Raw genomic sequence first — 21,053 nt, 5'->3', positions numbered from 1 at the left:
TTCGTTTATAGATTTTATTAATTTTCTTAAAATAAAGGTAAATATTTCGTTCACAATAAGGGTTTAGTCATGTGTGTAGAGCGTTTACACAAGCACTCGTTTACATTGATCTTTCCATTTGAGACCCGGCGTCCTCGAGGCCACGTTCTTAGTTCTTCACACAGTAGCTGTCGTAGTAAACTACTTCTCCGCTGGAAAGAAAGGAAATGGATTTGATAAAAAAATATATATTATTTTATTAGTATTGTATATTGTGATAGATATAATCAAGGGAGTGTCAAAACGTTCAAAGTGACACTCTTATTCAAAATCAATACATAACACATGTATAACAAAGATCAATTTGACCGATAAACCCTTAACTACTTACTAAATATTGTATTTGTCGAAAATATTAATTACTGATAAAAAGATTGTAACCGTGTATTTAGCTGAAAACGCAAAAATATTAAATGATTGGTGAGTGCTAAAAGATTAACTGTGATCTTCTATCGCCTCATACGGTAGAAATACTGTGATTTCTGCACATTTCTTTCAAATTAAACTCGGTTTCCTTCATTCGAAGCATTTTATCGACATTTATTCATCCTTCTGGTATATTAAAACAATTAAATCAATTATGGAAAGTCTTATTTGGGAGTAAAGTGCATCTTTAATTTATCTGTATGTTTCTACATTGTTAACATTAAGCAACCCAAATTGCATCATTTTTAGCATTTGTATACAGGCAAGTTATGAAAGCAATGTTGTAAAACAGTTATATCAATAGTGTTGAGTATTTTTTAACACCATCCTTCACATTTAAATCTTAAAAAAGTTGCACCTCATTGGAACTAATCAGCATATTCCTTTATTCATATTTCTCATTTATGATTTTAAAACAGGGTAGATATACAGCACGTACTTGCATTCGGCCTGGCACTTGTTCTGGTAGTTGTTTCCTATCGTGGTGCACACTGGTTTCAAGGAGTTGTCACAGCCGCATGGTGTGATAATTAGATGTTGTTGATCGTTGCAAGGACATGGCCCTTCGCAGTTAATCAGGTGCTCTTTCCCGCTGGAGTGAAAAAGACGACCCTAATTGTATTCACGGGCTGTTAGCATGCATATGTATTATGCGACAAATATCAAAACGAAAGTATACTAATAATTTGTGTATAGATTGGTCTCTCAATGTCGAAAACATGTGTCATTAATACTTGTTTGTTTTGCTTGGTATGTTAAGCATTTTCTTTGAGTTTTTTCCATCTGGTGTCTAGTTCCTTTAATATAGATATATAAAAAAAATCTGTCTTACTCGCACTCCATCTCACACTTGCCCTTTGTCTCGTTGTCGTAGGTACATACGACGTCGTTGCTGTTGCAGCTACAATAACTTCCAGCTGAAAATACAAGACCGAGTGTAAGGCTTTTTATACATTTTCAAATAAAGGTAAAATTATGCCCCTCCAACGTTTTTTATCACGCATAACTACCTGATAGCCTGATAAACAAAATGTATGGACAAAAATATATATACATGTACATCTTCAAATCTGTTACAACAATATTATTTGAGCATGGGCCTGTTGACGTCTTTCACTGCAAGTCTTCGTCAGTTACCAAATGTTCTCTCCACTGCGCTTCTTAACAATGTATTAGCGGACTGTTTGCAATACAATACAATACAATACAATACAATACAATACAATACAATACAATACAATACAATACAATCTGATCATGTGTTTCATAGATTTTCATTTGTTATCTCATTACCGTATCGAATATATTGTATCCTAATTCAAATAAGTGAATTTGTTTTGTCATATAAATAACACTATTTAAACTAAACACATTCCTCTTACTAATTATATTTGTTTTGTATAATGATAAACTCGAAACATGTTGTGAAGCCGCCATTAACCCACCTCTTTATACCTGTGTTAACATATATATATTTATATTGCGTTTTCACATGCTTTTACTTAAATGTAAACTGTGATATAATAAAAGAAAATTGAGTTGAGTTGAGTACAATACAAAACAATACAATACAGTGGGAGATACCCCTTCGCTCTACGGTGTAAACAGCGTATGTACAAAAAACAATGTAATATAATATTATACAATATAAAACCAGTACAATGCATCGCCAGATACCTCTTCGCTCTACGTTTCATAATGGAAGGTATCAAAATACGTTATGGCATTACGTGTACCAACTATGGCAGCAATGTTGTCAAATTCCGATATAATTATAAACATTGTATTTATTGGGTTATATAACACTTCATATGCCTCTGTGGTTCATTGTCCGTATTCACTAACATCTTGAATCTAGGTGTCAGACTCACTCAGAACACTGAATTATTAAATAGTTGAAATTATCGATAACATAACAAATTTTAACAAAATTGTTTTATCTTTTCTTCAAAAAGTATATTTAAAAAAATGAAATTAAGCTTTTCTGAGTCACAAACTCAATCTTAGGACGTTTGAAAATAAACCCCAGCAGTAACAAAATGGTATACCGATCACACGGTCCCAGGTTGGCTATCGATAGGAATTGTTTCTTTCTTTGTTCAATTTTAAATTGTTGTTTTTAAATTAACATATTAAATAATGTTCTAGCTATTCAATTAGAAATATATTTTAAAAAATCAACTGTGGTTGATGCTTGCTGAAGAAATGTTGCTAATTGCCTTGTAATTAATTAAGATTTAAATTGGAAATTTTAATTAAATACACAAATCATTATTGTACTCGTATACTTAATTTGGAAATTCACACAATATAAACAACATACCTGCTGCCGCGACGCAAACTGCTAATAAAATTACAACTTTCATTTTCTCTGATTATACGATACCCAGAAAAATCACAGACAAAGTATGATAAGCCAAGCCACTTGGATTCTGCCTAACACGAGTGCAACTGCAGATGGAATACGCTCTAGCATCTCCCCGCAGGCCTTTAAGTAGTCTGTCATTTATGTTCATGACGAATATGTCATCTTAAACCTCTAATTAGCATATTGCATAATTTGTCAATTTTTTTGTTTTTATTCATATGTCAATAAAACTTTATATGTTCATCCCGCTAAAATTTTAGCATTTACTGCAGCGAGTCAGCAAAATACCGGCTATAATGTCAGTGAACTTTACAGTTTTTCAGACAAATTTCTTAAATTAGCATATAGCGTATTTTATAAACATTATTAATTAATCTTTTACTTATAATTAGTGCAGCTTATTAATATTTGACAGTATGAAGTGTTATTTAACTGACATGTAACATCCGTCATTTGTTGTTGCAAATATATAGTTTTACAGGCTCTTTCCCATTAATCTAATGCAGTCAAGTCAATGTACATTAATAATGTTGGGCTTCCATTAAAGGAAGTTTGGAAGTATATTACTCTCAAGAAATGTGTGAAAACTTCCAAAATTGACTCATTGGAAGAGCAAAAACTTCCATAATTATTAAGAAAACTTTCAAACTAGAAAGCATGGAAGTTAAAAATATCAAAATTGGTTTCAGTATTACTTATACCATTTCACCATTTCAATCAGTCTTTAAGAAAAATGAATTATTATCATAAAAGTCTTTGAATTTGGCAAGTTAAAAGTGCATATAACTTGATTTTTAACATACTGGTTGAAAAAGAGTGGAAAAAGATATTGTATTAGGGAGACTTAAACTTCCACATTTCAGTGAAAAACTTCAAAAATTGATGGACAGAAGTACATACTCCCAGTTTCAAATTGTTAATGGAAGCCTGCCGTTATAATGTTTATGAATACAGTAGTTACGCACTTACATTACCCATTGTAACTTTGAATTAACTAACTAGAGGGCCAAGCATGATGCTTGACCATTCCGCCCCAATCTGATCCTTCATTCTAAATACCTAAGCTCTAGGGCCTGGATGGGAACAGCATAATCACTGCTTTCGTTTTAATACGTTTCAAAAAAACATTGACGTATGTAGTTTATGGAGTATGACATTATACATTGTTGCAAAACAATTTATGTGATAACTCAAATATGTTTAAGGTAAGGCCCGCAGTTTTTGACTACAAGAGTTTCTAAAAAGTATATGAAGCTTTCAGCTCTGGTGACCATATCCTTTACTGCAACAGAATCATTTTAATAAAGTTAATTCATGCCAACAACATCAGAAGCTTTCGACTACATTTCATAGAAATTGGCAAAAGGGTGTAAGGCTTGAAATTTCTAAAAGAAAAATTCTTTTTTTTTCTACCAGCCTTAATATTTTTAATTTCTGTCTATAAAATTGGGCGTTTATACGTGATTAAAAATGAGAAGATCTGGACTGATATTCAATTTTAATCTAAAGGTAATCTTATAAGTCATACATCATTGACTTCATTCACTCTAATGGTCAGTTATTTGTAACAAGTAATCCGATTAGCTAACTCGTTCTTAGATCCAATTAATACCAACATTGAATACCAGTCCTTTTCATAAAACTATGAGAATGGCACTTTAAGCCTTATTTGAAGGGAATTTTAAAAAGGAGCATGTCGAACGTATTTTATTCAGTGACCATATTAAACTCGTTCGTAGTTTGTAAAATGCGTTTTTTTCTATTGCGAAAAAACATGTATCAAAAAAATCATTAGGAGTTACAAAACTAAAGTACTGACGGCCGGAACCTTGTAACAAATCCTGATTTATGCTCAGATATTGCTTCTGAGTTTGAGTCTAGACACAGACTTGAAACCTTTCGGAATCATGGGGCAAGGTTCCGTATTCGCTAATGTCTTGAGTTTGAAAGATTCAAAACAGCCAATCTACATTTTATTCTATAATCTTTCTTTAAAGCACAATACTGATACAGCTGACCATATGTGTCACAAATACAATATAAAACAATTATTATTTACTCATTTTATGTCTAGAACAAGACAAAAATAAACGACTTATGACATTTAAAAAATCGCATTTTGAGCCTGAGTCTCAAATTCAGACTCAAGACGCCATTGAGTGTGGTCCCAGACGTGTGTACATTTGTTTGTATAATCACCTACGCAGTGATCTCCCTTGGCGAGCAGCAATGGGAAGTAACTGCTGCTCCTAGTGTTTTATCATTCGGAGCTCCTCGGCCATTTTTATCGAAAACAACCTTGGAAGTAGAAGTAGTTTGTAAAATTTTGAATATTATCATTACAAAATGTAGTGTTTTATAGTTGTATTTATTTATTTAGGTTTAATTGGTTGCCAGTGAAGTGTAATATTACAAATATATTTAAGATTCCCAAGAGTTTAGTCAGAAAGTTTAACTGGTAAATAAGATTACTACGCGATCTACTTGCAGCGGACTTACACGTACCGCTTTTTGAGTATGTAAACCGTCCAAAAACATCTGAGGTTGTTTTCGATAAAAATGGCCGAGGAGTTCCAAATGAGTGTTTTCTATGCACAAATGAATGGTGCGAAATCAGAACAAAGTTTGTTTTTATTCCATTTGAATGTGGATATTAAGAATAATATTCATCTTAATAGTGATGAGGAAATCAATACAAATGTTATGCATCGCATTGAAATGGCTAAGGGCATACCAAATCGTTTCTATGTTTAGCGTATTTTTACCATAGTTCCGACTAAAGGACGCAAGTGTAAACAACACGCTTCATACTTTATACTTGTAATCTCGGCTTTCGATGTCAGAATATGATGCATTATGTGTGATTCCCATGATCAACACACTTAAATACGTTTTATTTGAACTCATTTTTCAGTGGAAAACTTCAAAAATTGATGGACAGCAGTACATACTCTCAGTTTCAAATTGTTAATGGAAGCCTGCCGTTATAATGTTTATGAATACAGTAGTTACGCACTTACATTACCCATTGTAAATTTGAATTAACTAACTAGAGGGCCAAGCATGATGCTTGACCATTCCGCCCCAATCTGATCCTTTATTCTAAATACCTAGGGCCTGGATGGGAACAGCATAATCACTGCTTTCGTTTTAATACGTTTCAAAAAAAACATTGACGTATGTATTTTATGGATTATGACATTATACATTGTTGCAAAACAATTTATGTGATAACTCAAATATGTCTAAGGTAAGGCCCGCAGTTTTTGACTACAAGAGTTTCTAAAAAGTATATGAAGCTTTCAGCTCTGGTGACCATATCCTTTACTGCAACAGAATCATTTTAATAAAGTTAATTCATGCCAACAACATCAGAAGCTTTCGACTACATTTCATAGAAATTGGCAAACGGGTGTAAGGCTTGAAATTTCTGAAAGAAAAAATCTTTTTTTCTACCAGCCTTAATATTTTTAATTTCTGTCTATAAAATTGGGCGTTTATACGTGATTAAAAATGAGAAGATCTGAGCTGGTATTCAATTTTAATCTAAAGGTAATCTTATTTGTCATACATCATTGACTTCATTCACTCTAATGGTCAGTTATTTGTAACAAGTAATCCGATTAGCTAAATCGTTCTTAGATCCAATCAATACCAACATTGAATACCAGTCCTTTTCATAAAACTATGAGAATGGCACTTTAAGCCTTATTTGAAGGGAATTTTAAAAAGGAGCATGTCGAACGTATTTTATTCAGTGACCATATTAAACTCGTTCGTAGTTTGTAAAATGCGTTTTTTTCTATTGCGAAAAAACATGTATCAAAAAAATCATTAGGAGTTACAAAACTAAAGTACTGACGGCCGGAACCTTGTAACAAATCCTGATTTATGCTCAGATATTGCTTCTGAGTTTGAGTCTAGACACAGACTTGAAACCTTTCGGAATCATGGGGCAAGGTTCCGTATTCGCTAATGTCTTGAGTTTGAAAGATTCAAAACAGCCAATCTACATTTTATTCTATAATCTTTCTTTAAAGCACAATACTGATACAGCTGACCATATGTGTCACAAATACAATATAAAACAATTATTATTTACTCATTTTATGTCTAGAACAAGACAATAATAAACGACTTATGACATTTAAAAAATCGCATTTTGAGCCTGAGTCTCAAATTCAGACTCAAGACGTCATTGAGTGTGGTCCCAGACGTGTGTACATTTGTTTGTATAATCACCTACGCAGTGATCTCCCTTGGCGAGCAGCAATGGGAAGTAACTGCTGCTCCTAGTGTTTTATCATTCGGAGCTCCTCGGCCATTTTTATCGAAAACAACCTCGGAAGTAGAAGTAGTTTGTAAAATTTTGAATATTATCATTACAAAATGTAGTGTTTTATAGTTGTATTTATTTATTTAGGTTTAATTGGTTGCCAGTGAAGTGTAATATTGCAAATATATTTAAGATTCCCAAGAGTTTAGTCATAAAGTTTAACTGGTAAATAAGATTACTACGCGATCTACTTGCAGCGGACTTAAACGTACCGCTTTTTGAGCATGTAAACCGTCCAAAAACATCTGAGGTTGTTTTCGATAAAAAATGGCCGAGGAGTTCCGAATGAGTGTTTTCTATGCACAAATGAATGGTGCGAAATCAGAACAAAGTTTGTTTTTATTCCATTTGAATGTGGATATTAAGAATGATATTCATCTTAATAGTGATGAGGAAATCAATACAAATGTTATGCATTGCATTGAAATGGCTAAGGGCATACCAAATCGTTTTTATGTTCTGCGTATTTTTACCATAGTTCCGACTAAAGGACGCAAGTGTAAACAACACGCTTCATACTTTATACTTGTAATCTCGGCTTTCGATGTCAGAATATGATGCATTATGTGTGATTCCCATGATCAACACACTTAAATACGTTTTATTTGAACTCATTTTTCAGTGGAAATCTATCTAACAATTGAAAATGGTCTAGAATGGACTAAGAAAGTTCTGGTGTCTATATTCTACATAGGATGTCACTCGTATTTTTGTTTGTTGTTGTTTTGTTTATATTGTGTTTTTTTTTGGTTTGTTTTGTGTTATTGTATGTTTTTGTTGTTTTTTTTGTGGGGGGGGGACCCTTGTTTTATCAGGATAGCTTGATAGGTTTTCGAACTAGGGGTTGACACTAAACATAATAACAATTTGGTATGAGCTTACATAATACTGTTACATACGGATGCATATTGTCATATCAACATAAATTCTGCACCTTCTTTGATATACAATACACAGACACAGGCAAAGCCCGTTAGCTCGATATCGCTTGGCTCGATTTCCTCATTGGGTCGCACTATATGTAAAAGATCGATTTCTTTCTAATGAAGTTGAGAATTTCCCCAAGGCTCGAGGTATTTTCGCCATTCCCTTTGAGTTCGAGCCAACGGGGTTTGATTGAACATAACTGTAGTTCTAGTCCTGAAGAGGACGCCTGAACCTCCTATTCCCGTAGTCCCCAAGCTTGGTTTCGATAGCCGTTCGCTCCCTTCTCTCTTTGTCTAGTTCAAAGTGGACTTTCTCCACCTTCTTATCAAGAACTGTCAGTTTTACATTCTCCGAAATAAGGCTAGACTCAAGTAACATCTTAGTGGCGTTAGAATCTTCGTTGTTTACAAACTCGTCTGTAACAAGATTGCGGAGTCCCGGAAAATCGTATTTATCTGCCAAATGCAGGTATTCTAGACTGATTTCCACAGGCAGGGAGCCAGGTTTCTTTCCCTTCTTCATGTTCCGGAAGGATTGAATTATCGTCTGCTCGCACAGAAGCTTCAGACTGCTGATATCGTATTCTTCCGCGAGCGGTAACAAGGCAATTGCCGACTGCTCTGAAAATAGAGTCCATAATAGAATTAAGTATTATATCGTAAAATCGGATATCGTATTCTTCCACAAGCAGTAACAAGGCAATTGCCGACTGCTCTGAAAAAATAGTCCATGATAAAATTAAGTATTATATCGTAAATTCGGATATCGTATTCTTCAGCATACGGTAACAAGGCAATTGCCGACTGCAGTGAAAATATAGTTCATGATAAAATTAAGTATTTTATCGTAAATAATATCCCTTGTTGTTTGAATTTCTTCCAAATGTTCAACCAAAGCAAAACTGGTAAACTGCTTCAACTATCTGAAGGAGTTGAATACACTTTGAATATTTATAAATAGCAAGGTCATGTGGTTCATAGTGCAGAAATTATGGATAAAAATGTAAACCAGTATATAGCACAGAAATAAACAACTTCTACATGTTCTGGCAAAGTTATCTCCCCTTTAGTTTTGGTTTTGCTCCAAACAAACTTTGTCTGAATGAAGGTGGTGGTTGTGACGATATATATTGCCAATGGATTGAATTTTATAAACGGTGCATGTTTATCCCATCTAACAGATGCTGATTGTTCACAAATAGCTCACATGTGGTGCAGTTCTTATGATAAATGGTATAGCGTTTTGCGCAATATTGTTTTATAGCTCCCAGTTCTTTCATCTCCGTAATGTTTCCTGATACGATTGGTAAATATGAACCTATTTCCTCAATTATGTTTAATATCTATACACAACCCTCAATCTAAAATATTTAAGTATTAAGAAATATTTTTACTGGGACAGGGTTTGACAGATTTTCACCATAAAACTGGGAAAAATATCTATTAATGCTAAAGAATATAAACGGAGGATTGATAATTAATATCAAAAAAAATTAATCTTGTGGCTTTTATAGTATTGCCATTTATCATCGTTTGACATAATATCTGTAAAATAAAACCATTTGCATGGCTATCAATAAACTTTCAAGGAAAGATTGGTTTTGTATTTGGTGGTTGACGAAAAAAAACAACATTATACTAGATTATAAGTATCTTCCATGGCCGAGAGTGTAAGATAGGTTCATTCCGACCCGAGTGTAGGGTGTTTTGCGGAAACGAGGTTTACCTAGTTTCCGCAAAACACCCTACGCGAGGGTCGGGATGAACCTATCTTACACGAGCGGCTATGATAGATGCTTTTTCTCAGTTAAACAAAATTAAGTAAAAATGTATTTTTTTGCTGGAACTCGTTTGTGCTTAGTGAAAATAATTGCGTACGGATATGCGATAATTCGTGGTTGTCATGGATATCCGCGCAGTGATCCAGAGTATGTAAATGGTCTGATCCATCTTTAAATAGTTCTAAGAAAAGTGAAGAATTATTTCTTGAAAGGTGCGTGAAAACTGTTTTCTGGTGACATTTGACGCGAGAAATAATTAACTAGCGTTCTAAATATTGCCACAAGACAAGGTTTCCATGATGCGCTACAGACGACAGTCTTCAACATGGGAGGTAATAACACTGTGGTGACCATTAAAAGAAGTTCCATCCGGGCATTTTATCTTCGCCCGTGGGCAAGATAAGAATTTCTAGCATGGTTAAATGAATGGATCTACTTATCTGAGGTGGGAGAAAGTTTTTTCTTTGTAGAATAAAAACTTATCTTGCAGTATATGTCTCCAGCGGACTACCACATAATGAAGTTCATATGATGTTTCAAAGTGTTGTTTTTAGGCTTGAGCTTTAGCTCAATACTTTTGTAGTAGATCTAGACTACGAAATTCAACTGAGTCCATGTGTAATTGAAAATCATACTCAAAAGAACCAGATCTCAATAAAAAAAATCAGTTTGTGACACAAACCTGGAAAAGTGTTTTGTTAAAATATAGTTTGCGTATATTTACAGTAAACATGCTTACAAAACACGACTGTGATAGAGAAATCTCCTTTTAACTAGAAAATTCTTGCCAGTTCTGGTTTTGAACTCATTTGAACTATATTGCATAATAATTCTATAAATAAGAAACAACAGGATAGGGAACTACGATATGCAATGGTTAATTAATTCAACGCGATTTTCGCCCTTATGTACTGCTCTTACAGTGAAATTAGCTAAACGGATAAACTACAACATGTAACCCAGGAGTATTGCATGTTAAATTGAAGAACATAATTGTGTCCTAAATCATAATTCATTAATATATACCTCAGATTTTGCAAACATGTATTGGCGTTTATAAATACTCAAACTTCTTTAGTGAGCTTGGCTATTTTTCTTTGCACGGCTACGTATTTTTGCAAGCTTAAAAAAAATTCCATCTTGGCGTATGGATGTCTTATGTTTATGTGAACATTTTAATGATTCTAATCTTTATTTCGACGGATTATTGGTCAAATATGTCAATTGATGATTCAGAACAGAAACAATATTTTCTACACTACAGTTGTGCTGACATTGTCTAGAAATTGAAGTTGGTAAGCATAACCGAATAACACTCTACTACAAATGCATGGTTGAATCTGAAAACTACTACTTTGCTATGCTGTCCGTTTCTGTCCGATATGCTTTTACAATAGATCATTTCTAACTTATTGAATCGCTTTGTATTGATAATGTCATTAAAAAAACACCTTAAGATGTTTATTTTCAATGTGGTAGTGATTATGGTGGTTGTGGTGGTGTTGGTGGTGGGTGTGGTGGTGGTGGTGGTGGTGGTGGTGGTGGCGGCGGTGGTGGTAGGTGCCATTCTGTCATTCATATTAATAATTTTGAATATCTTATAGAAGGAATCATCGCTCAAGCCGTTCAGCACTATCAGTGTTTTGATTTGTAATGGAATCACCACCTCAACATTACTGTTTAGAATGTAAACACGTCATTTAAACCTTACATTTACTAGGGGTCAATAAAAGCAACATTATTCAGTATCCGTAATGACTTTGTTGATCCGAAGTACTTTAAATGCAGTGCAACACACCAGACCAGTGGCGGGTCGATGGTCTAGTGGTAACACACTTAACTGTAAATAGAGGAGTCGCATGTTCGATTCCCCGCCGCACCACTAAAACTACTGATCATATTCCGGGAAGGACGTTAAGTGACAGTGCTATACACTTGCGCACGTTACATGTATATCTAACAAGGGTTACATTATGTCTGTGTACTATGGTCCAAAAACTTGACTAACAATCTGATTGGCTCGTTCGCCGAATGGGCCTTGCCCGAATCAAACTCAATCACCACACCAGTACGCGTAATTAAGTAGTCGACTCTGTGGGATTAAAATGCAAGTAGTCGATTCGCAGGAATAAAATTACAATGGCATACATGTTTACGAACAGTCTCAAGACTGACTCGAAACGTAGATTCAGAGTATGAAATTTCGAAATGTGAGAACAAATATTTACAGTACATTACTGTTGTGGGTTTTTTTTAAATTATAGAACAATACTCGAATGGAAGGACACATAATTATATACAGTTGAAACCCGTTGGTTTGGGACCGGCCAAAATACTTCGAGCTTCGCGAATATCGAGCTAATCGGGAATGCTTACATAGAAAAACAACAAATCGGTTCTTAAAATCATGTTCGAGCCAACAAAGAAATCGAGTCAAGCGATATCGAGCCAACGGATTTCGGCTGTAATTAACATTTGCAATTTTGACTGATCTAACTCAGTCTAACTCCGACTTGCGACTGTTCGTAAACGGAATTCAACTCTTGTCAATTTCAGACTCAAGATGTTAGTGAATTAAAACACTGTATCCGAAATTTAAAGTCGGTCTCATTGGGTAAAGCACAAGGCCTCGAACTAGTACGTGCCATTTATTGTCGACCAGAGGGGCTAAAAACTGCAATGCCAAAAACTAGTGTACGTCATTCAGTGGTCGACCCGAGGTGCTAAAAACTGCAATGCCACAAACTAGTACACGTCATTCAGTGGTCGACCCGAGGTGCTAAAAACTGCAATGCCACAAACTAGTACACGTCATTTAGTAGTCGCCCCAATGGGCTAAAACTGCAATGCCATAAACAAGTACACGTCATTTAGTAGTCCACCCAATGGGCTGAAACTGCAATGTCACAAACTTGTACACGTCATTAAGTAGTCCACCCAATGGGCTGAAACTGCAATGCCATAAACTAGTACACGTAATTAAGTCGTACACCCAATGGGCTAAAACTGCAATGCCACAAACTAATACACGTCATTTAGGTAGTCCACCTAATGGGCTTAAAATGCAATGCCACAAACTTGTACACGTTATTATGTAGTCGATCCAACGGGCTTAAACTGCAATGCCGCTAACAAATACACGTCATTCAGTAGTCGACCCAAGAGGCTAAACCTGCAGTGCCACGAAAAAATATACGTCATTTAGTAGTCGACCCAACGGGCTTAAACTGCAATGCCACTAACTTATACACGTCGTCTTGTGATCGACCCAAAAATGCAATGCCATAAACCAGTTCCCGAAACTAAATGTGCTTAAATTGAAATCATATAAACCTGAACACATACTTAAGTTGTCGAAATGCTGTGCAACAAGCCAGTACAAGAAGCTAAATAGTCGACCCGAGTGCATATAATTAAAATGTCAAAATCCAGTACAAGAGATTCAGTAATCGACCGGGAGTGCTCACATGCAATACAAATAGCTGTACCCCTAGGTACGTAAATGTATTAGGGTGAAACATTACAATGTCATATAGAAGTACCTGTAATAATGTAATCGACTCTGGGGTCAATAAATGCCAGCAGCTCTACGACGTCCTCAAATTCCTTCTCGGGAAGGTCGAGGTCACGGTTCTTGGAGCTGGATCCCAGGATCTTGGCCATAACGGGGGAGTGATAGGCCAGCAGGGCCCGGCAAGTGAACAGCTTCTTACCACCAACCTGGGGGATAATAGGTTCATGTGAATATATGCATACGCTATTATGTTGATAGATATTCGGGCTATTGCGTATTGTAATATATTTTTACATACCCCTTAGCTCATATCTGTGGCCATTGAACGCTGAGTTTGCAGTTATAAATGTTATTCAACGTATTATAGTAGATCTATGTATTCAATAATACTCATTTTAACATTTCAAATACATATTTTGGGTAAAACCTTTTTTCACTATTAAATTAGTGGCAGTTAGTGTACAGGGACATGCCTCCGCCAATGACATTGCCGGACAGATTTTCAATAAATCATTTAGAAGAGCAATCGAAACAAAACTTCATAACGCCTCATACAATCGCCAAATTTATAGTTTCGAAGAAGCCCGCTAGTACGGCGCTGGTTACTGTAGTGCCCGGACTCCCGACTTTATTGTATAGAAGACCAAAACTAAAGCTTACAATTACTTAATTTCAACATTTCAGGCGCGGCATTTTCAACATAACAGAGAAAGAGTGCCAGACGTCACGCGCACTGGCACCGGATTTTCAAACTCAAACATTTTTTAACGTTTACTAACGTTAGTATAATTATTATACAGTACAAAGTGCAAATTTGAAAAAAAAAAAAATTCAATATTTTTTTACATATTCGGTATTATAATTTTTAGTAAGCAATTATAATATTTTTTTGATTTTGTAAAAAAAATGTTTGAGTTTGAAAATCCGGTGCCAGTGGTCACGCGTTTAGTGCTCACTCGGTTAGATATATTATGATACAATATCAGAAACAAAAGGTATGTTATGATATTATACTGAAACAAACAACTAGTTTTTAATGATGATATTAATTGTGTGTTTATCTTCATTTGGTGTATCGCCGCTTTGTATAAAAAACGGTCGTACCATAGTGCAAATCATATAATTATATTATCATTTTACGTCCAAAAAACATGCATTGTAAAAACATTAAACATGGGACGTTTGTCAAATGTAACGAAGCTGAAATGATATAATCATGAAGTAATAAGTAGCGGTAATTATTAATGCAATCCATATAAAGCGTATAAAACATTTCTTGTGACAGAAGATGGTTCGTGACTCATGAAACTACCATTTAAGATACATATCCTGACCAAACAAGAAAAATACTTGTTAAGGACTCGTTTCCTATAATACGCCACAATTGTCTTATGTTGTGACATCTTATGCTATTATGTCTAAGTGACACGTTATTATGTCCAACCGACGTATTGTCAATTTCCGTCTTAACATGGTTAAAGACGTTATGTTGTTGTTGAAAATCACCAAGTGACTAGTGCTATTTGAAATCATTTGAGTCAGTATAAGTCTTAGATAATGAAATAAAAAAGTGTATGAGTTCGCCTACTATTTTGAACGTTATTTTATAAGGGGTAGTGATGAAACAATTATTGAGTACAATCGATAAATCGTCGCTGACAATGCTATGTCGGCGACAATCGATAGTGGTTCTCCAAAATCGATGTCGCTAATGTTACTTCCGGTAACTACGTATTTTTTGTTTTGTGGTAAAAGTCGAGTAAATGTCAACTTTTCTTTCAGGTAAATTCTCGTTGAGTTCATTTTAACAAGCGATGTCACTGTCTTACACAAATGCGGTGGATGTAAATACTTTTGATTAAAAACTTACAAACCCTCCCAAAATAACGACTTGTTTAAATTTGTGTATATATTTCATAAGACCTTCTTCAATAACATGTCTCTATTGTGTAGTTGGTCTTACCTGCAAACACCGGGAATCCCGGCTCGATGCATTCTGTTTTTGAAACCTTATTTAGTATCGTTTGTAATAACAAGGGAAGTAATGTCCGGTGCGTCCAGGTATCCTGGTTCGTTGTCGATTCGGTGAGTATAACAATTGTTTTCTGTGTGTAAAAACGAAAAAAAAATAGAAACGACCTTGTGCACCGAATGAAGAGCAATAAATTATTGCTAATTTCCGAAGAGGCTTGTTTAAGATGAAAAGCATGGCCGTATTAAAATATCTTGTGAAAACAACGCACGTTTTCATAGGCTTACCGACTCACTCAATGCATTTTATTCTTCAAAACAACGATTTTCTACCGTTCTCTGTCGTGTAATTCTCATCTGATACCGTGACATGGTCAATCAAAGGTATTGTTACTGTATTCCGGGTGCAGATCGCAAGTTTTTTTAGATAGATCAGCACATTTAAGAAAATGCTTACTGGTTCATTCTGGTGATTTTAAGAACCCAGGTTCATCCCAATTTGAGTAAATCTATGGCACACTTTAATAACGATTAAAAGGCGTCGATTGTTTTCCTAATACATGTATGTGCACTAAAACACGCGGAAGAAGGGCCCAGATTCCCAAAAAAACAAAAAATATTCACCCATAAAAACGCGTAAGTCGCTCTTCACCTACGATAACGCGTAAGCCGTGATTCACCAACGGTAACGAAGAAGCCTCGATACACCTTACATAACGATGAAGCCGTGATTCACCTTATATAACGTGATTCATCTATTGTAACAAGGTAGCGGTGATTCACCTAAGATACTGCAAAAGACATGATTCGATAATGCGATACGATAATGAGGGAGCCATGTTTCACCTACGATACCACGGAAGCCGTGAATCACCTAAGATAGCGCGGTAGAAGTGCTTCTCCAGACGTGATTCACCTACAATAACGAGAAAGCTGAGGAAGCCGTGATTCACCTACGATAAAGCAGAAGCCGTGATTCACCTACGATAAAGCAGAAGCCGTGATTCACCTACGATCGCGAGGAAGCCATGATTTACAAACGATTATGGTGGTCGTGATTCACAAGCGATTTTGAGGAAGCCATGATTCACAAGCGATTTTGAGTAAGCCATGATTCACAAACGATTTTGAGGAAGCCATGATTCATCTGCGATAGCGAGGAAGCTTTGATTCACCTACTATAACGAAAAAGCCATTATTCACCTGCGATAACGAGGAAGCCGTGATTCACCTACGATAGCGCAGAAGCCGTGATTCGCCTACGATTACGAGGAAGCCATGATTCACCTACGATAATGAGGTAGCCATGATTCACCTGCGATAACGAGGAAGCCATGATCACCTGCAATATCGAGGAAGCCGTGCTTCACAATCGATTTTGAGGAAGCCATGATTCATCTGCGATAGCGAGGAAGCCTTGATTCACCTACTATAACGAAAAAGCCATTATTCACCTACGATAGCGCAGAAGCCGTGAGGAAGCCATGATTCACCTACGATAATGAGGAAGCCATGATTCACCTACGATAACGAGGAAGCCATGATTCACCTACGATAACGAGGAAGCCATGATTCACCTACGATAATGAGGTAACCATGATTCATCTGTGATAACGAGGAAGCCGTGCTTCTCCAGGGTTGCCACCGAAATCTTGCAAGGCTAGATCATCACGAAATTCAGGCTCAGCGAGCCAGGTAACCTTTCGCATGGTAGGATTGTATACAGGAATGGTTTTACACAACTAGTTATGTGCTTAAGCCTGCTAGATATGACGTGAAATAACATTCACAATTTTGGCTTCAAATTTCGAATTAATATAAACTTAAAACATTTCTATACAAACATTTTCATACGGTGTTTAAGTATTTCAAATGGTGCACCGTTACGCGACTTAAATGCAGTGATATGTCTGCCGCATACTGTATACGACGGCGTGGTGCTTCAATGTCGCACAGTATACGGCAATGTTTGTATTGTTATAAAATCCCAGGGTTTAAAATCTTGGGTGAATTTGTACGGGAACTAGCGGTGCTGGTTCTCGAGCCTGGCTCTCAGAGCCACCGCTCGTACGTGTGGTCGTGCATGGTACGAGATCTGTCTCCTCTCTTCTGTCTTTCCCACTGGCTCTTGGAGCCACCATCGGACATGTGTATGTGGTCGCACATGTTTCGAGATCTATCATATCTTGATTACTCTTTGATTGATCTTTGCCTCCCTTCCTCACACTTTATCTTTCCATTACACACCCTCCCCTCTTTTCATCTTAAATCACAAAACCTTATGTACTTTCTACCTCTCAACTTCCGCATCTTAACTCCTTCCTCACCCTTCTTCCCCTGTCACTTCACATTTTCGCCTGGATCTCTCCCATTCCTCAAACAATATCTTTCTTCCCTCCTCTACGCCTTTCTTCTCCTCTTTACCCCAATCTTTCCCCCCTCCCCCCCCCCTCCTCTTCTTTCCCTTCTCCTTTCTCTTTTCTCTCCCTTCTCCTCTCTCTTTCCCCTTCTTTCTCCCCTTTCCCTCTTCTTTCACCCTGATTTTCTCATTCCTTTATCTACTATTTATCTCCCCCTCTAACTGTTCTCTCTCCCCTTTTCTTTTCCCCTTTTTCTCTCCACTTCTTTATCTTCTCTGTTTCTCCCCCTTCTCGTTTCTGCATATTTCTTCCTTCCTCCTTCTCTATTTCCCCTCTTTCTCTCCCCTTCATTTTCTCTTCTCTCACACTCTCTTTTTTCCCTCTTTATCTCTCCCCTCTTTCTCTCCGCTCCCCATTCTTTCTTCCCTCCTCTTTCTCCCCCTTTCCCCCCTCTTTTTCTCTCCTCTCTCTCTCTCTCATCTCTTTATTTCCCTTCTATTTTCCAACCTCTCCCCCTTCCCCCCATTCTCTCCTCTTTTTCTCCCCTCTTTACCCCCTTTCTTCTTTCCCTCCCCTTCATCTCCAAGACTCTATTTCCCCTCTTTCTATCTCCTCTTTTTCTCTTCTCTCACCTTACCTTTTTCCCTCTTTATCTCTCATCACTTTCTTTTCCATCTCCTTTCCACCCTTTCTCCATTTCTCCCCCATTCTCTCGTCTTTATCTCCCCTCTTTACCCCTTTTCTTCTTTCCCTCCCCTTCATCTCCAAGACTCCCCCCCCCCACTTTCTCTCCATTCTTTCTTCAATTTATCTTTAATCACATAATTTCAAAAAAACATTTTATTTCATATTTAATGAACTCCAGACTCTTAAAAGACACTTCGAATATGGACAGAATCAAGCATGTCAGATGAAGAGTTTAGACAGTCAACAACTTAAGTAAACACTATTTCAAGTAAAGATTGACCGTGAGTTTTGAGGTTTTCATTCAAAATGACTCTTCTTATATACGTGTTATATATAGTACACTAACAAAAATAAGGATAAACAATGGACGCATTTAATTTGTTGACAAAAAGAGATTTATAAGTCGATGTTAACTGCTTTACTAAGACATAAATGTAAATTTCTTCTTTTATAGCACGTATACAAGAAAAAAACTTTAAAATCGTTCAAGTTTACGTTTTAATTTTTATTTAAAAGTAACAAAATTCGCCCAAAATGCATTATTTCGGACCAGCCCTTGCAAACAATTTAAACAAAATGAAAATGGATTCTTGGGGAAGGGCGGAACCCTAATGGTTACGACCCTAGGTTACTTATCCTCTAAACCTTTTTTTAGTGTTGAGCGCTAAATGCCTCTATACTAACATGTGCTGAAACACGAGCTTATAAGTAACTCACTTTATAAAACCAATTAATGACTAATTGGAAATTCGGCAGTTTAAATCTGCTAAATGGATTTGTTTCGGCCGGTTTTACCAGAGCTCTTCTTAATTACAAAATGTATATCTGTCCGTCCATCCTCGTTGTGAAGAAATTGAAGATAAAATAATTTAGAGTACAAAATTATAAATACCACCGCTCAACGTCTAATTGTTAAATGCGATTTATTTATTTCAAGGAAGTAAAGTCACATTATTAAATGTTTATTACTTATGTCGGTTTAATATGTTTTGGAAAATAATTTAATTAGTTTTGTTTTTCTTCCCTTTTCCTCACGCTTTCTGTCGCACGAGACAGTCCGTTTGTCATGGAAACATGGCTGAGTGAACCAGTCATTATGTCTGTCTGTCACCATGCAACGGTGTCTGCATTATATATATTTTGCTGTTAAACTTCATCTTTCGAACATTTGTAAGTCAGTAATTCTCACAACCGGAAAGCCATTTATATCAACGTAGTTTTCGTAAGTACATAATCCGAGTTCATACAGCGAAGAAGGAGTAACACTACTCTTTACAACAGAACAATGGTATTAGTTTATCTATCTATACTTCAATGAGCAATGGTAATAACTACACATAACTAATAACTAGACAATAAAATGCATGGCTCTGTTGTAACCCCCCGCCCCTCCCCCCCCACACACACCCACTCCCCCTCCCCTCCACCCCCATAAAACAATTTTGATCGATACCTGCAGCACGACGTCGGAGAAGGGGTCCTGTTTGAAGAATGGAAGGTCTGTCGGCTCCGGTCTTTGCTGTTGTTGAAATTCAATATCGTCACTGCGTGCTGTGACGTCACCTCTTACTGATAGCGTCATATCCGTGCTAGTCGATGTCGACGTCCGGTCGGAGACACTGCCAAGGTTACCAATCTTTGGTTTAACCTCGGTGTTGTTTGGTAAATTAGAGCGAGTTCGGCTTCTGTTGGTCGCCTGGGTTCCCGTCCTCGGCGTCATCGTCGGCATCCGCGACGCCATATTTTATTTTACAATTTAAAAGATCCTTTCAGTAAATATTGGCTATTATATTTAATACTTGCTTTTAAGTATATGTCCTTCCGAATATCATTTTTATTGTAAGTTTTGATCGACTATCGATCCATTCAATTCTATTGTTTGTGGCGCTCTGCAGAAAGACTGAAAACAATAGATAGGGACATTTGATATGAAAGGAAAACAAGTTAAATACCAGGGGCTTACCTTGCCCTCTATTCACTGTAGGTTTGAGCGTCTATGCGTTCTGGGGTGCTTTACTGAGTGCTTGAAAATAAACAGTTTTTTGTTAAATACAATGTTACACTTTTCTCAGCAGATTTTGTTCTCTGAAATAGCAAGCAAATATGCCCCCCATTATGTAGCTTTCATATTGTCTAACAGACGTCTTATTTTCTGTCAATTCTGTCATTGAACGGTATTATTACATTATCACTGTCAATGTCCATATGTCTGTGATAGTATGTTGTCAAGTACGCATACTGGAATTTTGACCGAGTTGTTTTATTTTTGGGTCAGAATAATGTGGATTCAGCCGTGTACTTGCGTGGTAGAGGCTGCTACAGTTTCGATTTAACTATGTAAAACAATTCATTTTAAGTATTACTGTCATATATGTCAAAGAGCATCATCTTGTTTTGTGCATCACTTTAATAAAATAAATCCCTGGATGAGAGAGGTCATAATATATCTCCTTAAAGCTGCACTCTCAAAGATTGACCGTTTTGGCTTTTATTTTTAAAGTTTTCTAGAAACAACTGATTTGGGTAGCAATGCCTTTCATTCAGCCATACAAGATATCTCGCAATAGAACATACCTTAATTGTTTGCAAAACTGCCGAAAAAAGGTGCTTTCAGCAATAAAATACCAATTTTCGAACGTTAATAT

General features: G+C 36.3%; 2 protein-coding genes across 2 annotated transcripts; both read right to left on the bottom strand.

Moving 5' to 3' along the window:
• On the bottom strand, positions 1-2,948 carry LOC128211813 (serine protease inhibitor dipetalogastin-like). The gene is made up of 4 exons (XM_052916887.1): positions 2,789-2,948; positions 1,298-1,382; positions 905-1,057; positions 1-191 (listed from the first exon to the last, which is right to left on the bottom strand). The coding sequence occupies exons 1-4, from the start codon at positions 2,829-2,831 to the stop codon at positions 149-151; spliced, it is 324 nt and encodes a 107-aa protein (XP_052772847.1). The 5' UTR covers positions 2,832-2,948; the 3' UTR covers positions 1-148.
• Positions 2,949-6,836: 3,888 nt separating this feature from the next.
• LOC128211807 (protein roadkill-like) lies at positions 6,837-20,271 on the bottom strand. Its single transcript, XM_052916879.1, has 3 exons — positions 19,862-20,271; positions 13,419-13,596; positions 6,837-8,716 (listed from the first exon to the last, which is right to left on the bottom strand). The coding sequence occupies exons 1-3, from the start codon at positions 20,147-20,149 to the stop codon at positions 8,304-8,306; spliced, it is 879 nt and encodes a 292-aa protein (XP_052772839.1). The 5' UTR covers positions 20,150-20,271; the 3' UTR covers positions 6,837-8,303.
• Between the last annotated feature and the right edge of the window lie 782 nt (positions 20,272-21,053).

The sequence above is a fragment of the Mya arenaria genome, chromosome 12 (genome assembly GCF_026914265.1).
Source record: "Mya arenaria isolate MELC-2E11 chromosome 12, ASM2691426v1".
NCBI lineage: Eukaryota > Metazoa > Mollusca > Bivalvia > Myida > Myidae > Mya > Mya arenaria.
This window is presented reverse-complemented; position numbering and strand designations above follow the sequence as displayed.

Coding starts and splice junctions, on each gene's coding strand:
- LOC128211813 (XM_052916887.1), bottom strand. CDS start 2,831: ATGAAAGTTGTAATTTTATTAGCAGTTTGCGTCGCGGCAGCAG. Junction 1,383..2,788: donor AGTTTGCGTCGCGGCAGCAG/GTATGTTGTTTA, acceptor TTGTATTTTCAG/CTGGAAGTTATTGTAGCTGC. Junction 192..904: donor AAGTGCCAGGCCGAATGCAA/GTACGTGCTGTA, acceptor CTTTCTTTCCAG/CGGAGAAGTAGTTTACTACG.
- LOC128211807 (XM_052916879.1), bottom strand. CDS start 20,149: ATGGCGTCGCGGATGCCGACGATGACGCCGAGGACGGGAACCCAGGCG. Junction 13,597..19,861: donor TCTCCGACGTCGTGCTGCAG/GTATCGATCAAA, acceptor ATTATCCCCCAG/GTTGGTGGTAAGAAGCTGTT. Junction 8,717..13,418: donor AGTCGATTACATTATTACAG/GTACTTCTATAT, acceptor CTCTATTTTCAG/AGCAGTCGGCAATTGCCTTG.